The 18,520-nt window shown below is 43.1% G+C and overlaps 3 protein-coding genes across 19 annotated transcripts; 1 reads left to right on the top strand and 2 right to left on the bottom strand.

The window, feature by feature from the left end:
• Window positions 1–250: 250 nt before the first annotated feature.
• On the bottom strand, window positions 251–8,401 carry LOC105462321. Of its 5 annotated transcripts, none has more exons than XM_011708845.1 (14): window positions 8,315–8,401; window positions 7,211–7,415; window positions 6,720–7,079; window positions 6,124–6,367; window positions 5,867–6,018; window positions 5,532–5,773; window positions 4,843–5,028; window positions 2,611–2,834; window positions 2,462–2,536; window positions 2,105–2,378; window positions 1,853–1,993; window positions 1,486–1,772; window positions 1,319–1,411; window positions 251–900 (listed from the first exon to the last, which is right to left on the bottom strand). In XM_011708845.1, the coding sequence occupies exons 2-14, from the start codon at window positions 7,405–7,407 to the stop codon at window positions 787–789; spliced, it is 2,589 nt and encodes an 862-aa protein (XP_011707147.1). In that variant the 5' UTR covers window positions 7,408–7,415; window positions 8,315–8,401; the 3' UTR covers window positions 251–786. The 5 variants fall into 5 exon arrangements, with proteins under 5 accessions (XP_011707147.1, XP_011707153.1, XP_011707165.1 ...); XM_011708851.1 differs by having other exon boundaries at window positions 7,211–7,418; window positions 8,315–8,398; XM_011708863.1 differs by lacking the exon at window positions 8,315–8,401 and adding an exon at window positions 8,061–8,081.
• Window positions 7,827–13,590, top strand: LOC105462354 (protein farnesyltransferase subunit beta). Of its 7 annotated transcripts, none has more exons than XM_011708905.1 (7): window positions 7,827–7,944; window positions 9,841–9,951; window positions 11,675–11,800; window positions 11,945–12,183; window positions 12,295–12,595; window positions 12,712–12,956; window positions 13,095–13,590. In XM_011708905.1, the coding sequence occupies exons 2-7, from the start codon at window positions 9,844–9,846 to the stop codon at window positions 13,285–13,287; spliced, it is 1,212 nt and encodes a 403-aa protein (XP_011707207.1). In that variant the 5' UTR covers window positions 7,827–7,944; window positions 9,841–9,843; the 3' UTR covers window positions 13,288–13,590. The 7 variants fall into 7 exon arrangements, with proteins under 7 accessions (XP_011707207.1, XP_011707206.1, XP_011707208.1 ...); XM_011708904.1 differs by lacking the exon at window positions 7,827–7,944 and adding an exon at window positions 7,952–8,024; XM_011708906.1 differs by lacking the exon at window positions 7,827–7,944 and adding an exon at window positions 8,284–8,302.
• A 121-nt stretch (window positions 13,591–13,711) lies between these two features.
• On the bottom strand, window positions 13,712–17,425 carry LOC105462378 (abl interactor 2). 7 transcript variants are annotated; one of them, XM_011708910.1, is made up of 6 exons: window positions 17,348–17,400; window positions 17,146–17,241; window positions 16,062–16,727; window positions 15,263–15,586; window positions 14,843–15,094; window positions 13,712–14,725 (listed from the first exon to the last, which is right to left on the bottom strand). In XM_011708910.1, exons 3-6 carry the CDS (start codon window positions 16,675–16,677, stop codon window positions 14,562–14,564), a joined length of 1,356 nt encoding a protein of 451 aa, XP_011707212.1. In that variant the 5' UTR covers window positions 16,678–16,727; window positions 17,146–17,241; window positions 17,348–17,400; the 3' UTR covers window positions 13,712–14,561. The 7 variants fall into 7 exon arrangements, with proteins under 7 accessions (XP_011707212.1, XP_011707213.1, XP_011707215.1 ...); XM_011708911.1 differs by having other exon boundaries at window positions 17,160–17,241; XM_011708913.1 differs by lacking the exon at window positions 17,146–17,241 and having other exon boundaries at window positions 17,348–17,425.
• Window positions 17,426–18,520: the final 1,095 nt, after the last annotated feature.

The following is an 18,520-nucleotide window of genomic DNA, read 5'->3' as shown; positions in this document are numbered from 1 at the left end:
ATTGCGAAAATATTATGACTCACACTCAGCTTTGGGGTAACTTTTCAAGTGTCAGTCTTGCACGTGATGCTGCCAAATCGGTTATTTGCATGACGCATAACACAGGCAAACTTTCTCTCTCTCTCTCTTTCGTCCTTCGAGATTTCCTACGAAGTTATGTGCTTATCATCCCTGCCAATTCTTTTTAGCCATCTGATTTTCCCGATCGATCGGCTCGCGTTGTCAAAAGAGATATGTACGAAATATTTTCTTTTTTTTTTCTTCATGATGCGTTTTACTCGGGTAACTGCTATTAGCAAGGCCATGTAGTGAAGACATTTATATATATATATATATAGGCAATAAATTGTGGAACACCATCGGGCCGACACGCGTGCGTAATGGTTTTTTTCCCACCTTGACCCCCCCGATCAATCGTGCAATCTTCCTGATCGATATAAATTATTGACGTTATTGAATGTATATGTACAGCGTTCAACGCGTTTGAATGGCGACGGAAAAACGGCTTCCGCCTACGTGTGTGTATTAAATATCGACGCGTGCATGATAAGTGTTTTTGATCGTTTCGTTGAAAATCTATTACAAAAGCGTTAAATAATCGAGCTATTCACAACTGTACAGTTACAAAGTGCTGCGGCACAAAAATCGCGCGATTGTTACGTTTATCGTTTTTAACGGTAAAGTCGAAGGCACGTATTGGAGAAGAGCTGTGGCTCCGTTCTTGCTGCTCGGCTCGAACGATCCTGTCGAATGTCTTGTGAAGAGGAACTATGGCGCGATCAATTCCTAAGCTGGTCTTCCGTGAACGCGGAATCTGTATAGACACGTGTATTCTAGCTGCCCGTGATTGCTGTGTATCCTCAACTCTATGTATTCGTATGGTCTATCGATCTCTGTGTTCTGCGTAGAAAAATTAATAAATCAACGATTACTGTAGTTTCAACGAATCTAAAATCTATAAATGAAATGACAGCAACGCAATGCACGTGGATACAAATAAAAATAGTGATACGGGAAAATGGGAAAACGTAATATATTAAAAGAAATACTCTTAATATATTACGTTTTTCGATTTTCACATTTATTACGTTTTCACATTTAAACGTAATATATTAAAGGAAATACTTTTAATATATCACGTTTTCCCATTTTCCCATTTATTACGTTTTCACATTTAATGAAAGTATTTCCTTTAATAATATTACGTTCTCCCATTTTCCCGTTTTAATATTTTTATTCGTATCTACATGTATTGCGTCGCTATTTCATTTATAGATATAAATACAAGTTGATTGAAGAATTTTGAAAAGAAATTTACCTGGACTGGAAAATATTGCAAACTTTCATCGGGATACGTGAATTCATACTCCCCGAACATCACTGGCTCCGGGTCTCTTTCATACAACAATCCCTGCGGCAGCAAGAGAGAGCAATTTAAAAAATATTACAATACTCGATGACACGAAAGAGATTAATTTGACATACCCAAACGTTGAACTTTTTGGGCGCGCTCGACATGTTTTCATCGGGTACAATCAATCTGGAGACGTGCTCCAGAGTGAAGCCGGTTACGTAAATGAAGCTTCGCAATTGTATTATAAGTTGCCCGGGAAAATCTTGGAAGGCCCAGCAAACGCCAGGTTGTAACGGATTTCCCTGTATCACTGTCCGCGGATTGCCGCTCTCAGAATACAGGAAAAAACCGAATAAACTTAAGGCTCTCGACTTTACGTCGTATTGCTGAGTGCATCGCGTGCCGAGAATCTGACCGCCTGTGCGCGCAAAACGAAGCTATTTGTGTTATAATATTCATCAATTGTCGCGTCGATTTCAAATCGGCGCGATACAATACCTGCCGTTTCCAAAGCGTAGTCCACTTGGCCCGTTTTATCCGCGTCATAAATTCGCAGAACATCCCTCACTATCTTGCGTATGTGCTCGTCCGAGATATGAACGTTCGCATTGTCGGGATCGTCATTCACGATTTTTTGACCTGTAAAAATGTATGCCGTAATGTATTCTCGACATTAATTAATATGTATAGCGTAAACATCCAAACACGTTTGAAAGTCCAAGGCTTTTATAAATATATCCTCGATATAACCTTCACTGCCGTGGGACGCAAGTAAGCTCCGTATTTTTGTCACGAGATCCTCTTTCGAAATTTCGGAAGGAAAGTAGCTAAGTAAAATTCTTTCCACATGCTTCTCTACATTTTGATTCGCGATGAATTCTGCATTGACATCGCAACAGGATTTCAATTCCGCGTACAGTTTGCGTAGTTCTTCAAATTCGTGTTTGATAACTTGAAGCTCGCTGTACGCCATATTTTTCAGCTCGCTGACGTCCAGCTTATTTTCCACATTAGTAATTTTGTCCTGGAAACATTGCCGTGCAGAACTCGAGATCTTCATAATTATTGTTTTAATTTTTAAATAATGGTATGAATTTATAGACTTACGTCATATTCCTTCCGAAAATCGGCATCAATTTGCTTACGATCCTCTAGAGTCCGAGTAATATTTATAAGATGTTCCTACAAACAAAATGATACGTATATAAGTAAATCGTAAAATACAATAATCACACGAGAAAATTTATATTTAATACCATTTGATGCGTTTGTCTATTCTCGAGCGTTTTTATCCTGTTGATCAAATCAGCTTTGCTAGCCAAGTCTTCTTTGATTATTTCGTTGTTAGTCAATATTTCTTTAATAATTTTACTATTATGCTCTTCCCGTTGTACGTCAGGTAATAATCTTTCTGTCGCTGTCTCGGATACGGTTCCAACATCGGAAAGAGGCAGCAGACATTGTGCTACGCACCAACCACCTGAAACAAATTTCATATCCATAAATATTTGACAGTTCTAAATTGATTTATGCCATCCCTCTTCTCCTGTTACTGTATTGAACTTGTTACAACGTTCCAACACAAAGTTAAGTAGGCCACACGTGGCCGTCCAATTAACGAATTTACAAAATCACAGGGATCTTATGTATCTCAGGGACATCTCTTAAATTTCGTTGGCACAAAACGATTACAATGACGTAATTGTTCAAAGTGGAACTATTATACAATATGGTAACTGAGAGAAGGACAGGCGAAGGGACTCACCGTTCCGATGATACCGATCGCGATTCCAAGTATCTCAAGCATGATACACTGCGACCTTTTTAACACCCAGCAGAGAGTAATCCTCCCCCTATCCTTCTCCCACCATAAAGATATATATTTTTCGCTTTTTAGATTTGATTCGTAAAAATGCTCAATCGTGACACTACGACGCTATATCACTCTAACGGACTGTGTTTAAAAGACTACCAAAATACGTACACACAAAAATATTTTATTAAGTATGAACGTGTTTTTACAATATAGATATATTATCTAACAACAGTAATTATAACATTAAAATATTGTTATATCTTTGAAAGATGTAAACAATGTGGTGGTTAACTGAAAAAAAATATTAAGTTTCCATTCGATTAAATATTATATATTATGCGCTTCATAATATCTATATGGGATTAAAGTATTATAAGAGAAAACACAAAAAATATATATATAGAATATATATATAAATGTATAACAGAAAAATGACTAAGTGATATGACCAGTTAGTTCTTAAAATACAGCACAGGCATAATTATGTTTAAAATATATAAAATATCGACAAATATATCTTCACACAATAAAGAAACATTAGTCTATTAGTAAAAACAAAATATACGCAAAGCGGTAACAGATAGTCAGTATATAAATTGTATCGGCCGCCACAATTTTTGAGATACTTCAGATGAACTAACGAAAAAATGTTTCAAACAAAAGTTTGTTGGCCTTTTTTGTGCAATTAAGTCTTCGTGAGAAACCCACAAAACTCATTCGAAACATTTTGCCGACAATCCATTACATGTAAAAAAAATCGTGGCGACCGATACGCGAGAAACATCCTGTATAAATCATACATTTCATTATTCTGATTTAATAAAACAGATCATTGAAAACAATATTATATGACAAATGTATGCAAATATACTAAAAATGTCAAGATAGTAAACATAAAAATTTAGTGAACATTTATAATCATTTTGTATGAAGGTAATAAAAATTATGCTGGGTAGTGTATACTGACTCTTAGAACAAAAGAGAAACAAAAACAATGGATAAATCACACACAATTACTGATTCAAAGAACAAATGGATGAAAGAGGTATTTTTCATATTCTTATTTCATTAATTATGAAAATTATGTTATATCAATCATGTTACAATCAATTAATTAAAAAATTTGCAGTATAATAGAAATCCACTCTCGTCATAATTCTGTAAAAAAATTATAAATACTTAACACCACTTCCATCCATTTTAAACTAAATTATTGTATTTAGGATCATTAATCCTAAATCTTTTCAATTAATCACCACTTTATATTCCACCCAATGGGAGGCATTTCAGGCAAAGACACGTTCACACTCGGTAAGAGGTGCACGAGGTAATTTTTAAGAGCTGCAAGATAATTTGCAAACGATTCACGGGCAAGACCCATTAAGTCGCTTATATTATTAAAGGCGTGATAAGTCGTCTCAGTGACACCATATTGGACATCCCGCAGAGATTCCGCGAGAGTGTAATAATGCCTCTGCGCGATGTAAGCCCCTGAAACAAAAAGAAGACGAAGGCCAGGATAGGTTTATGCGTCTTTCAGGTTCCCACAGAAAGACATTGGTCTGATCTTGTGCTTGGATCGGATATCATGTGGATCATATGAAAGAATGGGATGTAGTAATGTCTCTGATCTCTCTTTCGTATTTCTTGCGAACGAGATGGAGGAACTTACCAAGTAGAAGAAGTAACGGTAGAAGCGCGAGCCAAAGAACCTTCGGGCCTCTCTCTCGCAGCCATTTCCTAACGCCAGTGAATCGGCTCAACAGCCAAGCGTCAAACACGAGGATTCTGACGAAGAAGAAGTACATATTGTGCGTATAACGGTCCAAAGTTTGCCACAATGCGCTCCATTTGGACACTAGAGGACAGCGAACAATAAGAAAACGATCGGTTAATAAGCGTTTCTTTAGCACCAACACGTTACATCGCACGCTTAGAACATATATTACTGGAAGGAGAATTGAGTGCTGAACGTGAAGCCAACATCTGTGCGAGAGAGAAAGGTTTAAGTTCCCATTTAACTGTAATACGCATGTGTCATTCAGCCCCCACTTAGCCCCGTTTTCATTTGTTTTTTTTTTAAGATTTTATTTTCGAAAGATAAGAAATTAGGCAAAACGGGGCTAAATGGGGGCTGAATGACACATGCATATTACAGTTAAATGGGAACCTGTACCTTTCTCTCTCGCACAGATGTTAGCTTCAGCTCGATGCACGGACGGTATAGACAATTCTCCTTTCAGTAGTACATGTTCTAAAATCGCACGAAGGATAGATTATATTACATCACGCTCGATTACGAATATATTTCTGTTATTAATAAAATTGTAAGTTTTATTTTCTCTGGAATGCCGATAATACCATTGGATGATCGATAAGCTTGCGAAACGTAATGCTGCCTCTTCTTATCCGTTCTGAACTCGAAGAATTCGACAGTTTTCCTGAAGCAGGCGACAATGAAGGTTGTAAAATATGCGAACCACCGCACGATCCTCCAACTCTGATTAGTAGTTTTGACCATTTTTGATGATTTTGCAAAAGTCTCGTCCAACTCGAGGTCGGAATCGTAGGTCTCGATTGGAGAAATGTTCCACAAGCTCCCGCTGAAATGAGATTTCAGCCCATTATCTTGAACTTTATTTCGCAAAAAAATATCGTTTCTAATAAGTGAAAAGAAAAAAAACAAAAGACAGTACCTTGACCGAAAGCCCGAAGAGTATCCAGGTTTCGAGTAAACCACTTCTTTGTGACTTGTGTACTGTTTTAAATGTGTCCTCTTGTACAGAGTCGCTCGTCCCGCAGAATTCGGCATGCACGCGCGTGACATGCCATAACTGTCCACCTCGGACTGCCAAAATCCACGGTATAGTTTTTAGAACGCAGAGTCACGCGATAAAACGGGAAAAATGGGGAGAACAACAAGCCTCCTCCCGAGATCTGGCGAGGTGCTTACCGGATGAATAAGAGAGGCGGCGGTCTCCTTCAAATCGACCGTGTCCACGTCGCCGATTCCGCTCTCCGTCGTTCCCCGCGAGGCCTGGCTCAGATTCCGACGGCTGACCTGCGGCACGGCACTTCCGTTGTCGCTCGCGTGTATAGACCGCCTCGACATGTTGGGCATAGCCAGTACACCCGGGGCGATCTCGTAACGGCACTGCGACGTCGGCGAGTACGTGTAGTCTGTCTTTGGGAAAACGCTGAAACATCCACGGACAATCTATGACAATCCTCGCGCAAAAAAATGCAAAATCGTTCGTTACTTTCTAATTTAACCGATGTTGTCAGCACGAGCAAATAATCAACCGTGGACTAACAATTTGGCAGGCTCTTTTGTTTATAAATGTTTGCTTCTTCAACGGAAAGGTCATATAGCTTCAAAGGTAAACAGCACCTTGCGCTAGAGACAAATGCAGGTCGCGGGAAGAGGAACTCATTATTGGCACAATCGTTTAACATCTCGGTTAGAAAAAAAAAAAAGAAAGTTCCCGTTAAAAATAACAATACACACACACACACGGCGCGTGGAATAAAACTCAAGGATATGCGTACTTCCACCATTCGCCAGCCCGCTTGTAAATCGCATAGGCCGATCCGGGTCTACTCGGAGGATCTTCCCTCTCCCCCTCCTCGGACGAATAGTCGCTGGTAAGTACTCTGCGTGGCGTAACACTCCTGCGCCTTCGTTCGGCCCTCTGGTCGGACGTTCCCTCCTTACTTTCGCTCTGGCCGTTGGCAAATATTTGCCTCTTGGCCCGCTGGCGTTCCGACCGACGTTCCGCCTTTCTCGCAACGACGACCGAACCGTCGGACTTTGTGCTCTGATTATCCGTCAGACTTTCCGTGACGGATCCCTCCTTGCTCTCCTCTATGGTCTCCATGCTCTTCTCATGCGTCTTCATGCTGCCGGTTCTACGGTTCGTGGAAAGAAAAAAAAAAACGAGCGATAAATGACGAAACTTGTCTGTATACGCTAATCGTTGACGGAGACGCTAATCGTAAAATCGCTTTTACTCGCTCCGCCAGGGTCGATTGCAACTCACAACGATCTGGAGCCGGACCTTCTGCTGCTGGTCACCTCCCCGGGCGTGCGAGATCTCTCCCGGCTCCAGCTTCTGAGATCGTAATGACGCTCCGTCAGCTCCGGCTCCGGCAGGGGACGGCTCGTCGGGATCATAGGCGTGTGGGAGCGGGATCTGCTCCTGCTGCGAAGCTCATAGTGATGCTGCTCGCTCTCCATCCTCTCTTCTGCTGAACACACGCAAACACACACACAGAGGATGAATCGACAGGAGATCGCAAATCTGATGCCTCTCGCCAAGGACTAGGCGACCGCGGCAGCTAGGGCTTCGCCCGGCGGAGACGTACGGAGATCAGCGTATACGGCAGCGATCAAAGGTTATCGCTCGCTTTTGGGCGAGTCGCGGGAGGGCCGTCGGGGGAGAACATACGCCCGAACCTATGCACGCCAACGTCTAAAAATAGCACCCCTCCCCGAAGGACACGACCGCGGTCCTTTCCGGCTGGATCCCCTATTTCTAGCCTCTCCACGCCGCGCGCACCCCCTCCCCTCCCCTCCTCCCCCACCCGTCGAGGACACCGCGCCGGGCACGCGACGACCGTCGTCGTCGTCGTCGTCGGGGGGGGCCACGAGAATCACGTCGTCGCGATCATCCTCGAGACCGCGCTCGGCGGGTCACTCGGTTGCCTCGCGCGACCGACCGACGGGAGGACGCCCGACGCTCCGCGGAGGAAGGAAACGCGACGAGGCACCCAGGTATATCCTACCTATATCGTGACCATCGACGCTGATCGTGGGAACTCCGACGGCCTCCCGCGCACCGCCACGGCGAAACTGTGCGTGTGACACCGCTATTTATAGGAAAAACTCACCGTTGTCCGTCCGTCCGCGTGCGCGCGCGCGCGCGACGACGCTTAACGGGACGCGCGACGACGACGACGACTGGCGAGAGTGGCGAGACGACGACGACGACGACGTACAAACTACAATCTCGCGTTGCGCAACACGCGCGGCGCGCGAAGAGCCCGCGGGACGCGCGTGAGAGGAAGGAAAAAAACAGCTAACGTACCCCCCGCCGCCCCGCCCGCCGCGGGACCTTGACATTCGCGTGGGAGTATGTACTTACCGTCCCGTTAACGTTAACGCGTAGAAAACACGAAATGCGTGCGCATTTTGCCCGCTGAATGATGATTCATACCCTCGTCAAGTCTATTTACTTAACCGGGGAGCCGGGGAGGGGGAAGGGCCGTTTTCGCGCGACGTTCCTTTCTTTTTTCTTCTTTTCTCGATTTTTATCGCATTATTCATCGCCGAGAATCGCGCGGAGCGGAAGACGAGTGGCAATTTCCGCCTTCCAGGCCCCGAATTTGAATCGTGGATATATTCGTCTCCAATGCAGGTCTCCGTCGATCCGCAAAAATGACGAGACGAGTCGCGCATATATGTATGTATATATACATATATATATATATAGAGAGAGAATACCTAATATAGAATGCGCGTCGTGCAAAGACTGCAATGACGAAATAAATGGGCGGCATTGTGAGGCAGGAAATGACGGAGGAACGCCGAGAGATTAATTCTTGGAGATTCTCATGGTTAAAAAAAAAAAAATAACCCCCAGGCATTTCGAAATTGCGTCTTGCAACGCGACTTCTGAATTTCGCGAATGTCGAATGTTTACATTTTATTGGAATCATATATATCTTGTCTCCTTTTTCGTATGGAAATAAATTGATCGTATATCTAATTTATTTCGGCATCCTTATTTAAATGCTCCTCAGCGGAGGGAGAGGCAATACGCCGCTTCGCAGGCATTACAGAAATAATTAGACGCACGATTTTCTGCATACAGCACGCGCTGTCGGTAGATTAGAGAATCGCACCTCGAGAAGAGCGGCGTATCGCGAACTAACTTGCGGGGCGCGGAGAGAGCGGTCGGCTCTCCGCGCACACGGCACAGGTGTCCCACATTTTACGGTGCCGTCGCGTCAACAAAATAAATATGTTAGGTTATGAGTGCAACCGTGAGATCGGTTAACATTGTACATACAGCAACACCCGATATACGTAAAATTAAGATGTGAGTACGACACGCCATACGCAGAAAAATGTACGGCAATAAGAGTTTCTATAAGCTGGATAGTTGCAGCGAGCGCGGCGGGGAGGAAGAGAGGGAGAGAGAGAGAGAGGGTCTCTTAACCTCTGAAGAGTCTCGGTGTTGTCCGTTTCTACCAATGTGGATTAACTTTAATTCAGGTTTAACTTGCTTCGTATCTTTTTCTATAGTTTTAAGAATTATTGAAAGATAAACAGTGAATAAAATCGAGATTGAAGTTAATCTACATTGGTGGAAATGGACATGTGTCTCTCATGTCTATTTCTACCAAGGTAGATTAACTTTAATCCAGGTTTAACTTACTTTGTATCTTTTTCTACTTTTAAGAATTAGATAGAACGAGATAAAAAGTAAATAAGACCGTGATTAAAGTTAATCTACATTGATAGAAACATTATTTGGATATCTTGTGATAAACTTACGATAAAATAAACCGCACACCTGGACCATCGAGCTGCTTGATTTGCGCGGGTTGGACTACTCGTACTGACAGACCATGAATCATCGCCATTGACGCGTGATTTATTTAACAGATCATGTCGGACCTGGAGTCGGGGGTGCAGACAGGACGGAGGAGCTATGAGGAAATATTGAAGCAACGGCAGGATGAGAGCGGGCGTAAAACCGCGACGACAAATGAGCAGGTGGGTGGAAGGTCTTCGTGGGAATTTCAACCGTGAAACTGAGGGGTGGTCAACTGCTGAGGCGAGGGTAAACCGCTAACCAAAATTATGTACAGTCGTGGGCACGTCGATTGCGACACTTTTTCTTTATAGGTTTCTAATATATATTTAATATACATAATATATACTTTATGGCTAACTAATATTTTGCAAATGCGAACCACGATGTACTATCTTTAGTCTAGAGACAGTATAACACCAATCGTGGTCCGCAAATTTGCAAAATATTAGTGCGTTTTGAAATCTATAAAGAAGAAAGTGTCGCAACCGATGTGTCCATGACTGTAGACCAATGCCTAGTTACGTAATGCCCGAGGTAATGCCCAATTTTTGACCGATCGTAATGCCCCACGGATAACATCGTGAGAGCGCGATCTTATTGTTCAGCGTTAATTTATTTAATATTCACACTTTATTAAGTGTTGTAAATATGTTCGACATAAAACGATTGTCAATTGTTTGAAAATAAAACGTAACAGTGCTCAGTAATGCTCAAGAAATGCCCAGTTATGCCTACAGCAATGCCCCGAATTTGTCTTAGAACATATATTACATGTTCTAAGGAATTTGTACACCGCAATGCCCTCAGCGGTTTACCCCTCGCTGAGGGCAGATTGCCGGGTACAGATTCGAGGCATTGCTATAGACGTTACTGGGCATTTCTTGAGCACTATTACGTTTTATTTTTAAACAATTGACAATTGTGTTTTATATTAAAACATATTTACAACACGTAACAGAGTGTGAATATTAAATACGCTAGATAATAAGCGCTCTCACGATGTTATCGTGCGGGGCATTACGGTCGGTCGTAAAAATTGGGCATTAAACGTACCAGTGACTGAACATGTATCTATATAGCTGAACAAGTAACAAAACAAGCACAAAAATTTTATTTTAAATGCTTTTTTTCATAATATTATAATTTAATTGTAATCCTTAAATATTTTTACAATTAAATTTTGGTATTATAATAAAAAAAACATTTGAGATTAATAAATTTTGTGTACGTATTCAGATATAGATATATATTCAGTCACTGATATTACCTTACCTCGAGCATTATTAGGTATTGGTGTACATAATTTTGATTAGCGGTTTACCCTTCGCATGAAGCAAACTGAATACATACGTTTTAGGGCTGGTGATTTGCTTCGAAGGCTTCGACATTCGAACTTCGAAGCTTCGAAGATTAAGATGCCTTCGAAATTTCGAAAAATACATTCGTGCAAATGATAAATTTATCAGAAAGTTCACAAATATTGTATATAAAAAGAATATATATACAAAATTATTCCTAAAAAATTTGAAAGTATTATAATTTAAAATGTTACATATTAATAATTAAACTGGATACATGTGTAAATAAATAAAGATAATGATCAATAAAACAATTAAGAAAATTCAAATTTTTAATGTATTTTTCAAAACTTTGAAACTTCGAAGTTAATTTTAAACTTCGAAGCTTCGAAGGCACCTTAAACTTTGAAAGGTCAAAGTTAACATCGAAGCTTCGATTATTCGAAGTGAGCAAAAAGTAACAGCCCTAGTACGTTTACGTGTATTACCTGGCAGCTCGATTCTTGTATCTTCGATTGCCGCTGCTCCATGCCACGTGGTTTCTGAGAAAAAAGGCCAATAAAAATTTGTGCAACTCACTTTTCCTTCGCATTCATCTTTTCAGGCCCGCGTCGAGGACATCGTGCTCAAGTTTTACCGATCGTGCAGAGAGGGCGATCCCGTTTTGCTCAGGCCGAAACACATTCAGTTCTTGAAGAGGGCAATCGCCCATTTGAACGACACTTACGAGGTATCGTCGCTGCTTTCAATATCAAACGACATATCGTAATGTTGCTCCAAGGAGGAGGGAGGGAAAAAAAAATATATTCAGGGAGAGATACCATTCTCGTTTGTAACGGGGGACTTATTCGAGCGTTTGTAACGGATATACTAGTGCTTGGACTCCAGCAGACCATGGCTGTGCTTTTGGATATTGCACTCGCTCGCGATACTGGGAGAACGGTTGGAGGACGAGGAGCATTCCAAGATAGCGGGCTTTCTGGCCAAGTGTCAATCGCCGACGGGCGGTTTCGGCGGTGGCCCGGGACAGCATCCACACTTGGCGTCCACGTACGCCGCGGTGAACGCGCTGTGCACCATCGGCACGCGGGAGGCGTACGATGTGATAGATAGGTAAGGAATGAACGCGAGACAAAAATGTTCCTCGTAACAGTGCTGTCGTTTAAAAAAAAAAACCCACGTTTTATAGCGTATTTAAATTTTAAGATTGCGATAATTTTTCAGGAAGAGCTTGAAACGGTTCCTAACGTCCTTACGCGGGGAGGACGGCTCGTTCTGCATGCACGAGAACGGCGAGGTGGACATACGCGGGGCGTATTGCGCCCTGGCCGCCGCCAAGCTGACGAACGTGTACACGCCGGATATGTTCAGAGGCACCGCCGAGTGGATAGCCAAGTGCCAAACGTGGGAGGGTGGCTTCGGCGGATGTCCGGGGATGGAGGCGCACGGCGGATACGCGTACTGCGCTTTAGCGGCGCTCGTGATGCTTGGGAAAACAGAGCTTTGCCAGTTGCCGGAGTTGTTGGTAAGCTGTTTGTCCTGGCTTTTACGTTTCACGACGCGGCGAAACGACCGCGTTTTCTTCTCAACCCTTCACACCTTTCTCTCTCTCTCTCTCTTTCTTTCTCTCTCGTCCCGCAGAGGTGGATAGTAAATAAGCAGATGCGTCTGGAGGGCGGTTTCCAAGGACGTACGAACAAACTGGTGGATGGGTGCTACTCGTTCTGGCAAGGCGGTACGTTCCCACTGATCGCCGCTATCCTGTCGACGCAGGGGAAGACGTTCAACAGTTCCGACCACTGGCTGTTCAACCAAGAGGCCTTACAAGAGTATATATTAATTTGCTGTCAGAACCCGCACGGCGGTCTTCTGGATAAACCGGGGAAGTACGTAAAATCACGTCTGCCTTCACACGTCACGTGTTGACGTGACCGCTAATATAAGTATTGGCGAGTAGTAGCTTTTAGCCGCGTTATACAGCGCGTTGCGACAGCTCTTTCCTTCTCTTCTTTTTTTTTTTCCAGAAATCGTGACATATACCACACATGTTACGTCCTCAGTGGATTATCGATTGCGCAAAATTCACCAATAAAGTCGATCATCGGGAAAAAGCTCGCGAATAAGGTAGAGGTGATCCATCCCGTTTACAATGTAGAATACTCCGCCGCGAGAAAGGCGCAGGAGTATTTCCCTACTCTACCGATACCCGCCGATTGACTCATCTTAGCTATTTAAAATTCTATCTAACCCATGTTTGTATGTTTTTCCTAAAAAGAGAGAGAGAGAGAGAAAAAAAAAAGAAAAAAATATCCCAAAGGACGATAGAATTTATCTCAAATTGACCAATATGCGCGCAAAAGTTGTTTCTACATGAGAATCCGTAATTGTGATATATAAAAAGAGAGAACTTATTAAAGTGTCACGTTAATCGATCTTCGATATTATTGGATATTGAAAGCTAGGTCACATTTTTCCTGTGTCTTCGTTTTATTTCGCGTTAAATAAAGTTTACGGAGAAGATGAGATGGTGTAAACTTATTTACGCGTCCTTGTAATGTTGCACAATCGTCGTTTGAAATTTCTTTTTTCCCCGTCAATCGCGTGACACTTCCGATAAGCGCGCAAATAACATAAACACATCCAGAGGTAAAAGATGTCTATTGCAACATGTGATTCTTACACACATAGATAATATGTACATATACGTATACGGGTACGTAGATAATAGAATATATATATCATTCCATTGCTATGTAATTCAACATCTATTCGAGGAAATGCTAAAGATGCAGAAAAATACATTTTCTTACATTTAATATAAAAATTTAATTTTTTTTCCTTCAATATTTGATTCTCAGAACTCGCTCGACTAAAATTTTCTTCCCGCTAATTAAATACCGTACACATATCTTCGTCTTACGCAATGTAACGTAACGTCGCGACAACGGCTGTTTACCACTCGGAATTTCGCACGATTACAGGCGGCGGCAAGACATCTCGTGCTATCAAGGACGAAGACTAAAGTTGTAGGGAACACAAAATCTATCAATGATATAATGAGGGGAGTCGATGATATTTCGATTTTTCTCTGCACCATTCACTGCACCCCTTGCAGACTATTATTGATTAACACGCGTTTACACGCTGCCACCCATTCACCATTATGACACTTACGGCGGCCTTGAACGGCCTTACCCTACTTCTTCATTTCTTTTTTTAAATATTAATCAATAAATTTATAAAATAATATCTATAAGACAAAAATCATGTCTTCCGATTTATGAGCCTCGCATCAATTTTTGTACGCTCATAATTATAGATTCGAACGTTTGTTCGAACAAAAAGTGAGATAGAGAAAATATAACTTCGGTTTACAATCGAAATAGTGATTAATATAAATACGTACGATTAATAATACGTACACGTACGATAAATGCTTAAAAATTGCAGTCTTCCGTTAGTTTTTTGATATAGCCAATTATTGCATGTAGTTATACGCATGGTTCGACGTAATTTCCCGGGAATAATCCAGTTATACCGTCCATCACCCCCTCCCACCATCCGTCGTCGTTTTTCTTGAGCACGTAGATCACAGAACTCTCTTGAAAGCTAAGCTCGTCCTCCTTGTCCGCGTAATAATCGTAAATAGCCACCACTGCAATTGCAATTTTCAACAAACATTACATTTATTGTGTTACTAATATAACACGCGCGTTTGCCAATTTATTCATTGGATGTATAACGAGAGACAGATTCCTAAGGCTGTACGTACCTTTCTCGATATAATTCTTCGGCACCCAGCCGGGCAGATCTTCCTCGTCCGGCACGATCGGCATTATAGCGCCAGACGGAGTCGGTCGGCCAAACTGCGGATGTTCGTCCTGCTCCGGTGGTGGTGGCGGTGGTAAGGGCGGGCTGTTCGCACCGCTACCACGGCTAATCTGATGCGACAGTCTGTGTGGCAAAGTGTGATGCCCGCTGTACTCCGTCATATCGCCTAGCCCGACCAAAGGCGAGGGTGGAGCTGCGATGGAGAAGGACATATTAAAATTTCGTAGTACTGATCATTAAGTAATTCGATTAAAGATTAAGATTAAATAATTAGATTATTAAATAATATTAAAATGTGAATATGAATATTAATTGCGCTACAATTACGTTAAAAATACTTGTTACGCCACTTGTCACTTACGTGGCATACTGTTATGCTGCTCCTGCACGTAGCCCGCGGTGACGCTGGGCGGCGCCGGCGGCGGCGTTTGCGGATGGCTCTGCAAGGGATGCACCGTTCCCACTTGCGGCATAGTGTGCTGATTGATGGTATTGGCATGCGCGTTATGATTGGTATTATGGCTCGCGTGGGACGTGTTGTGAGCATGCAACGGTAGTGTGCTATACCCCGGGCGATCACGCCTGGGATGGCCGAGCGGGTAGTTGGGCGCGTAATGGCTAGGAACTTGAGGTGGGGCTACCGCTGGCGGAGTCCTATATTCGCGCGATCCTTTACTCAATGTTCCTATACACAGAAGAACGTTGCGAAATCATTATTCGCCGCATTAACGAGATTAATAAGGCACGAGACGTAACATCGAGTGTGACGGATAGAGAAAATGGTGTAACATCTAGAAGCTGAAAGAAAGAAAGAAAGAAAGAAAGAAAGAAAGAAAAGACACACATGCAAAGAAGCAGTAAATACCTTTGCTTTAGCGAAATGATTCTAATTTTTTTATAACCGCAACTGAAAAAGTACACCTTTACAAGTTTGTGTAGCACTCGTACAATTCCTAGCGCTTACGCAGGGTGTCCCAGAGCGTATCTGGGACACCCTGTGTATACAGTATGTTTGGTGCAGCTACAGATAAGTCCTCGTAGATGGTGCGAGGACAAGGAAAATTTTCCCACTTGCAGCAGTACTGCCAAACATTCTGTACGTACGTTATATATATATTTGTATATATTTATATATATATGTATATATATGTAATTCTTACCAGTTCTCACTGTTTGAGGCGGTGTGGGCGGTTTGGTGGTAGGAGCAGGCCCCACGATAACAGCGCCTAAGCCCGAACCTGTGGAAGCAGCACCTAAACTCTGAACGCTGCCCTGACTACCTCCCCTCTGCTTGCTCCGTGGTGTGCCGCAGCTACGAACACCATGCCCAATTTCATCTAGGATCGTGTAGTCAATGCTCTTCCTGACATACTTAATTGGCTTCTCGGGATTGGCGGGGGCGATGATCTTGTACTGGCGAGTCGTCATCTTGTTGGCGGTCAGGACACCTATCTCCCGTCTGGCCACCTTCTCCTTGTGTATCATGACTGTCTGCGCGATGTGATTCATCTGGCTCTCCATCTCGGCGAGCTGGGACGTCTGCAGGTCCAGCAGCTGGAGAAAGTTGTACGCCAGGGTGTTTATCTGATACGCGACGCTGGCCAGGGACTGGGTGGTGTAATTCTTCGTTTCCTCCAGGGCGATCCGCTTGTTCTCCGCTTGGAAGTAGTTCGCCTCGCAGTACTCCGCCACTCTCTCCAGATTCGTGTGGCTGTCGGCCAGGTTGTTCCTCCCCTCGGGGATCTCATGTCGCAGGAGTGCCGCCAGTTCTGCCATGACCTCGGAATCACTGCCCACCCCCGACGACACGCAGTAGGATCCTGATCCTTCTCGAGGGGCAGGAGAGAAAAAAGACATTGGATGTTACATGTGCAAGAATTTCGCCACAGTTGAAAATTATTATTAAATTAGTCTCGCGAAGCACAACGTGTTGCAAGAACAAAAGTACAAATTAAGTAAAGTAAACGGCGATCGCGCGAAGCACAAGAGGTATATTTATTGACGGTTTTTATAGCTTCGGAACGGCCTCGCAAGTAGGATTTCACCACGATTGCTTCTCCGACGCGAGAAAGAGAGAAAATTACGTTATAATTTCTGACAACGAAAATACGGTCGGCACCTTCTTCACGGGAAGCGAGAGCCAGTTCGACGGGAGCGGTCGAAGGGATGAAAATATTAGATTGTGACAGGGGCGCGGCGTCCAGAGAGGAAATAGGGAGACAAGATGGACAGACCGACACATACACGCATTCACGTACACACATGCACCGCCTGACGTATACGGCGGCGTTCCGCTCGCGTGATCCCCGCGTCGAGACGCGCCGACGGCGCGACACCGATCTGGAGATTGAAAAGAAAAGAAAAGGGAGTAGAAAATCAACTAACGGTACTCAGCCATTATTCGCAACTACCAGCTACTAGCAGCCTCATTAATTCATATAATTACCGAGCTCCCGAAATTCATGTAAAAAAAAAAAGCGCACGAAGGTATACAAGATGGCCGCGAGGCGAGCACACGTGCGCGCGCGAGCGATATTGTACAATCGAGTCGCTGCGATCGCACGCACGTCGCGATATGTGTATATCGATTATCGATTAATCGATACCAGAGAGGATCCTCCTCTTGGCTGTGTGTTCAGAAACTTCGCCTAGGTGCATCTAGATATCATTTTATCCTTGTTTAACATTCGGTGAATAACAAGGATAACATGATATATTGTGAATTTCCTGAACGCAGCCCTTTTGTCGATACTATCCGGTCTGTCCTCTTTTTTTTGCAGCTGTTGCAGTTCCACTTCAGTAATGTCCTAGATTATCAGAGAAGCGCGACCGGTGTTTTAGGGCGAATTCACACCTTGGCAGAAAAACGGAAAACAGAAAAACAGAAGCCAATCAGAACTCGTGTTGATAGTCAATAGTTTTTGCTTTCTGCTTTTCTTGCTACCAGTGCGAGGTTTCTGATTGGCTTTTGCTTTTCTGTTTTCCGCTTTTCTGTCAAGGTGTGAATTCTCCTTTAGGGCGAATTTACATCTTGACAAGCAGAAAATAGAAAAGCAGGAACCAATCAGCACTCGCGCTGGTAATCGATAGTTTCTGCTTTCTGATTTTCTTGCTACCAGCGCGAGTTTTGATTGGCTGCTGCTTTTCTGTTTTCAGCTTTTCTGTCAAGATGTAAATTCTCCTTTAGGGCGAATTCACATCTTGACAGAAAAGTAGAAAAAGCCGGTTCTACATTAGTCGCAAGCCGACCTTAGCTTGTTGCGACAACTAATCTGAAGCTTGCATTTTGAAATTAATGCTTTGGATTGGCTGTCGCAACAAATTTGCGATGGGCTTACAACTAATGTAGAACCGGCTAAACAGAAAAGCAGAAGCCAATCAGAACTCGCGTTGGTAGTCAATAGTTTCTGCTTTCTGCTTTTCTTGCTACCAGTACGAGTTCTGAATTTCTGATTGGCTTCTGCTTTTCTGTTTTCCGCTTTTCTGTCAAGGTGTGAATTCGCCCTAAGCCTTAAGTCGTAAGAAATTGACCAATCGTAATCGATTATTCTCTTCACATTCGACTGCGATTGGTCCATTTTTTACGGCTTATCACATCTATTGTGTTTCGGGACTAACA

Source organism: Wasmannia auropunctata, unplaced genomic scaffold (assembly GCF_000956235.1).
Source record: "Wasmannia auropunctata unplaced genomic scaffold, wasmannia.A_1.0 LD336099.1, whole genome shotgun sequence".
In the NCBI taxonomy this organism is placed as follows: Eukaryota; Metazoa; Arthropoda; class Insecta; order Hymenoptera; family Formicidae; genus Wasmannia; species Wasmannia auropunctata.
This window is presented reverse-complemented; position numbering and strand designations above follow the sequence as displayed.

What these genes read in the sequence shown, in the direction of transcription:
- LOC105462321 (XM_011708845.1), bottom strand. Translation starts at nt 7,407, where the DNA reads ATGGAGAGCGAGCAGCATCACTATGAGCTTCGCAGCAGGAGCAGATCC. An exon ending in CCGCCTCTCTTATTCATCCG is followed by an intron (nt 6,019 to 6,123) that starts GTAAGCACCTCG and finishes GGATTTTGGCAG; the next exon opens with TCCGAGGTGGACAGTTATGG. An exon ending in TGCGTCCCACGGCAGTGAAG is followed by an intron (nt 1,994 to 2,104) that starts GTTATATCGAGG and finishes ACATTTTTACAG; the next exon opens with GTCAAAAAATCGTGAATGAC.
- LOC105462354 (XM_011708880.1), top strand. An exon ending in CCGCGACGACAAATGAGCAG is followed by an intron (nt 9,952 to 11,674) that starts GTGGGTGGAAGG and finishes TCATCTTTTCAG; the next exon opens with GCCCGCGTCGAGGACATCGT. An exon ending in GCGTACGATGTGATAGATAG is followed by an intron (nt 12,184 to 12,294) that starts GTAAGGAATGAA and finishes ATAATTTTTCAG; the next exon opens with GAAGAGCTTGAAACGGTTCC.
- LOC105462378 (XM_011708907.1), bottom strand. An exon ending in GCAGCATAACAGTATGCCAC is followed by an intron (nt 15,095 to 15,262) that starts GTAAGTGACAAG and finishes TCTCCATCGCAG; the next exon opens with CTCCACCCTCGCCTTTGGTC. An exon ending in GAAGAATTATATCGAGAAAG is followed by an intron (nt 14,726 to 14,842) that starts GTACGTACAGCC and finishes TTGCAATTGCAG; the next exon opens with TGGTGGCTATTTACGATTAT.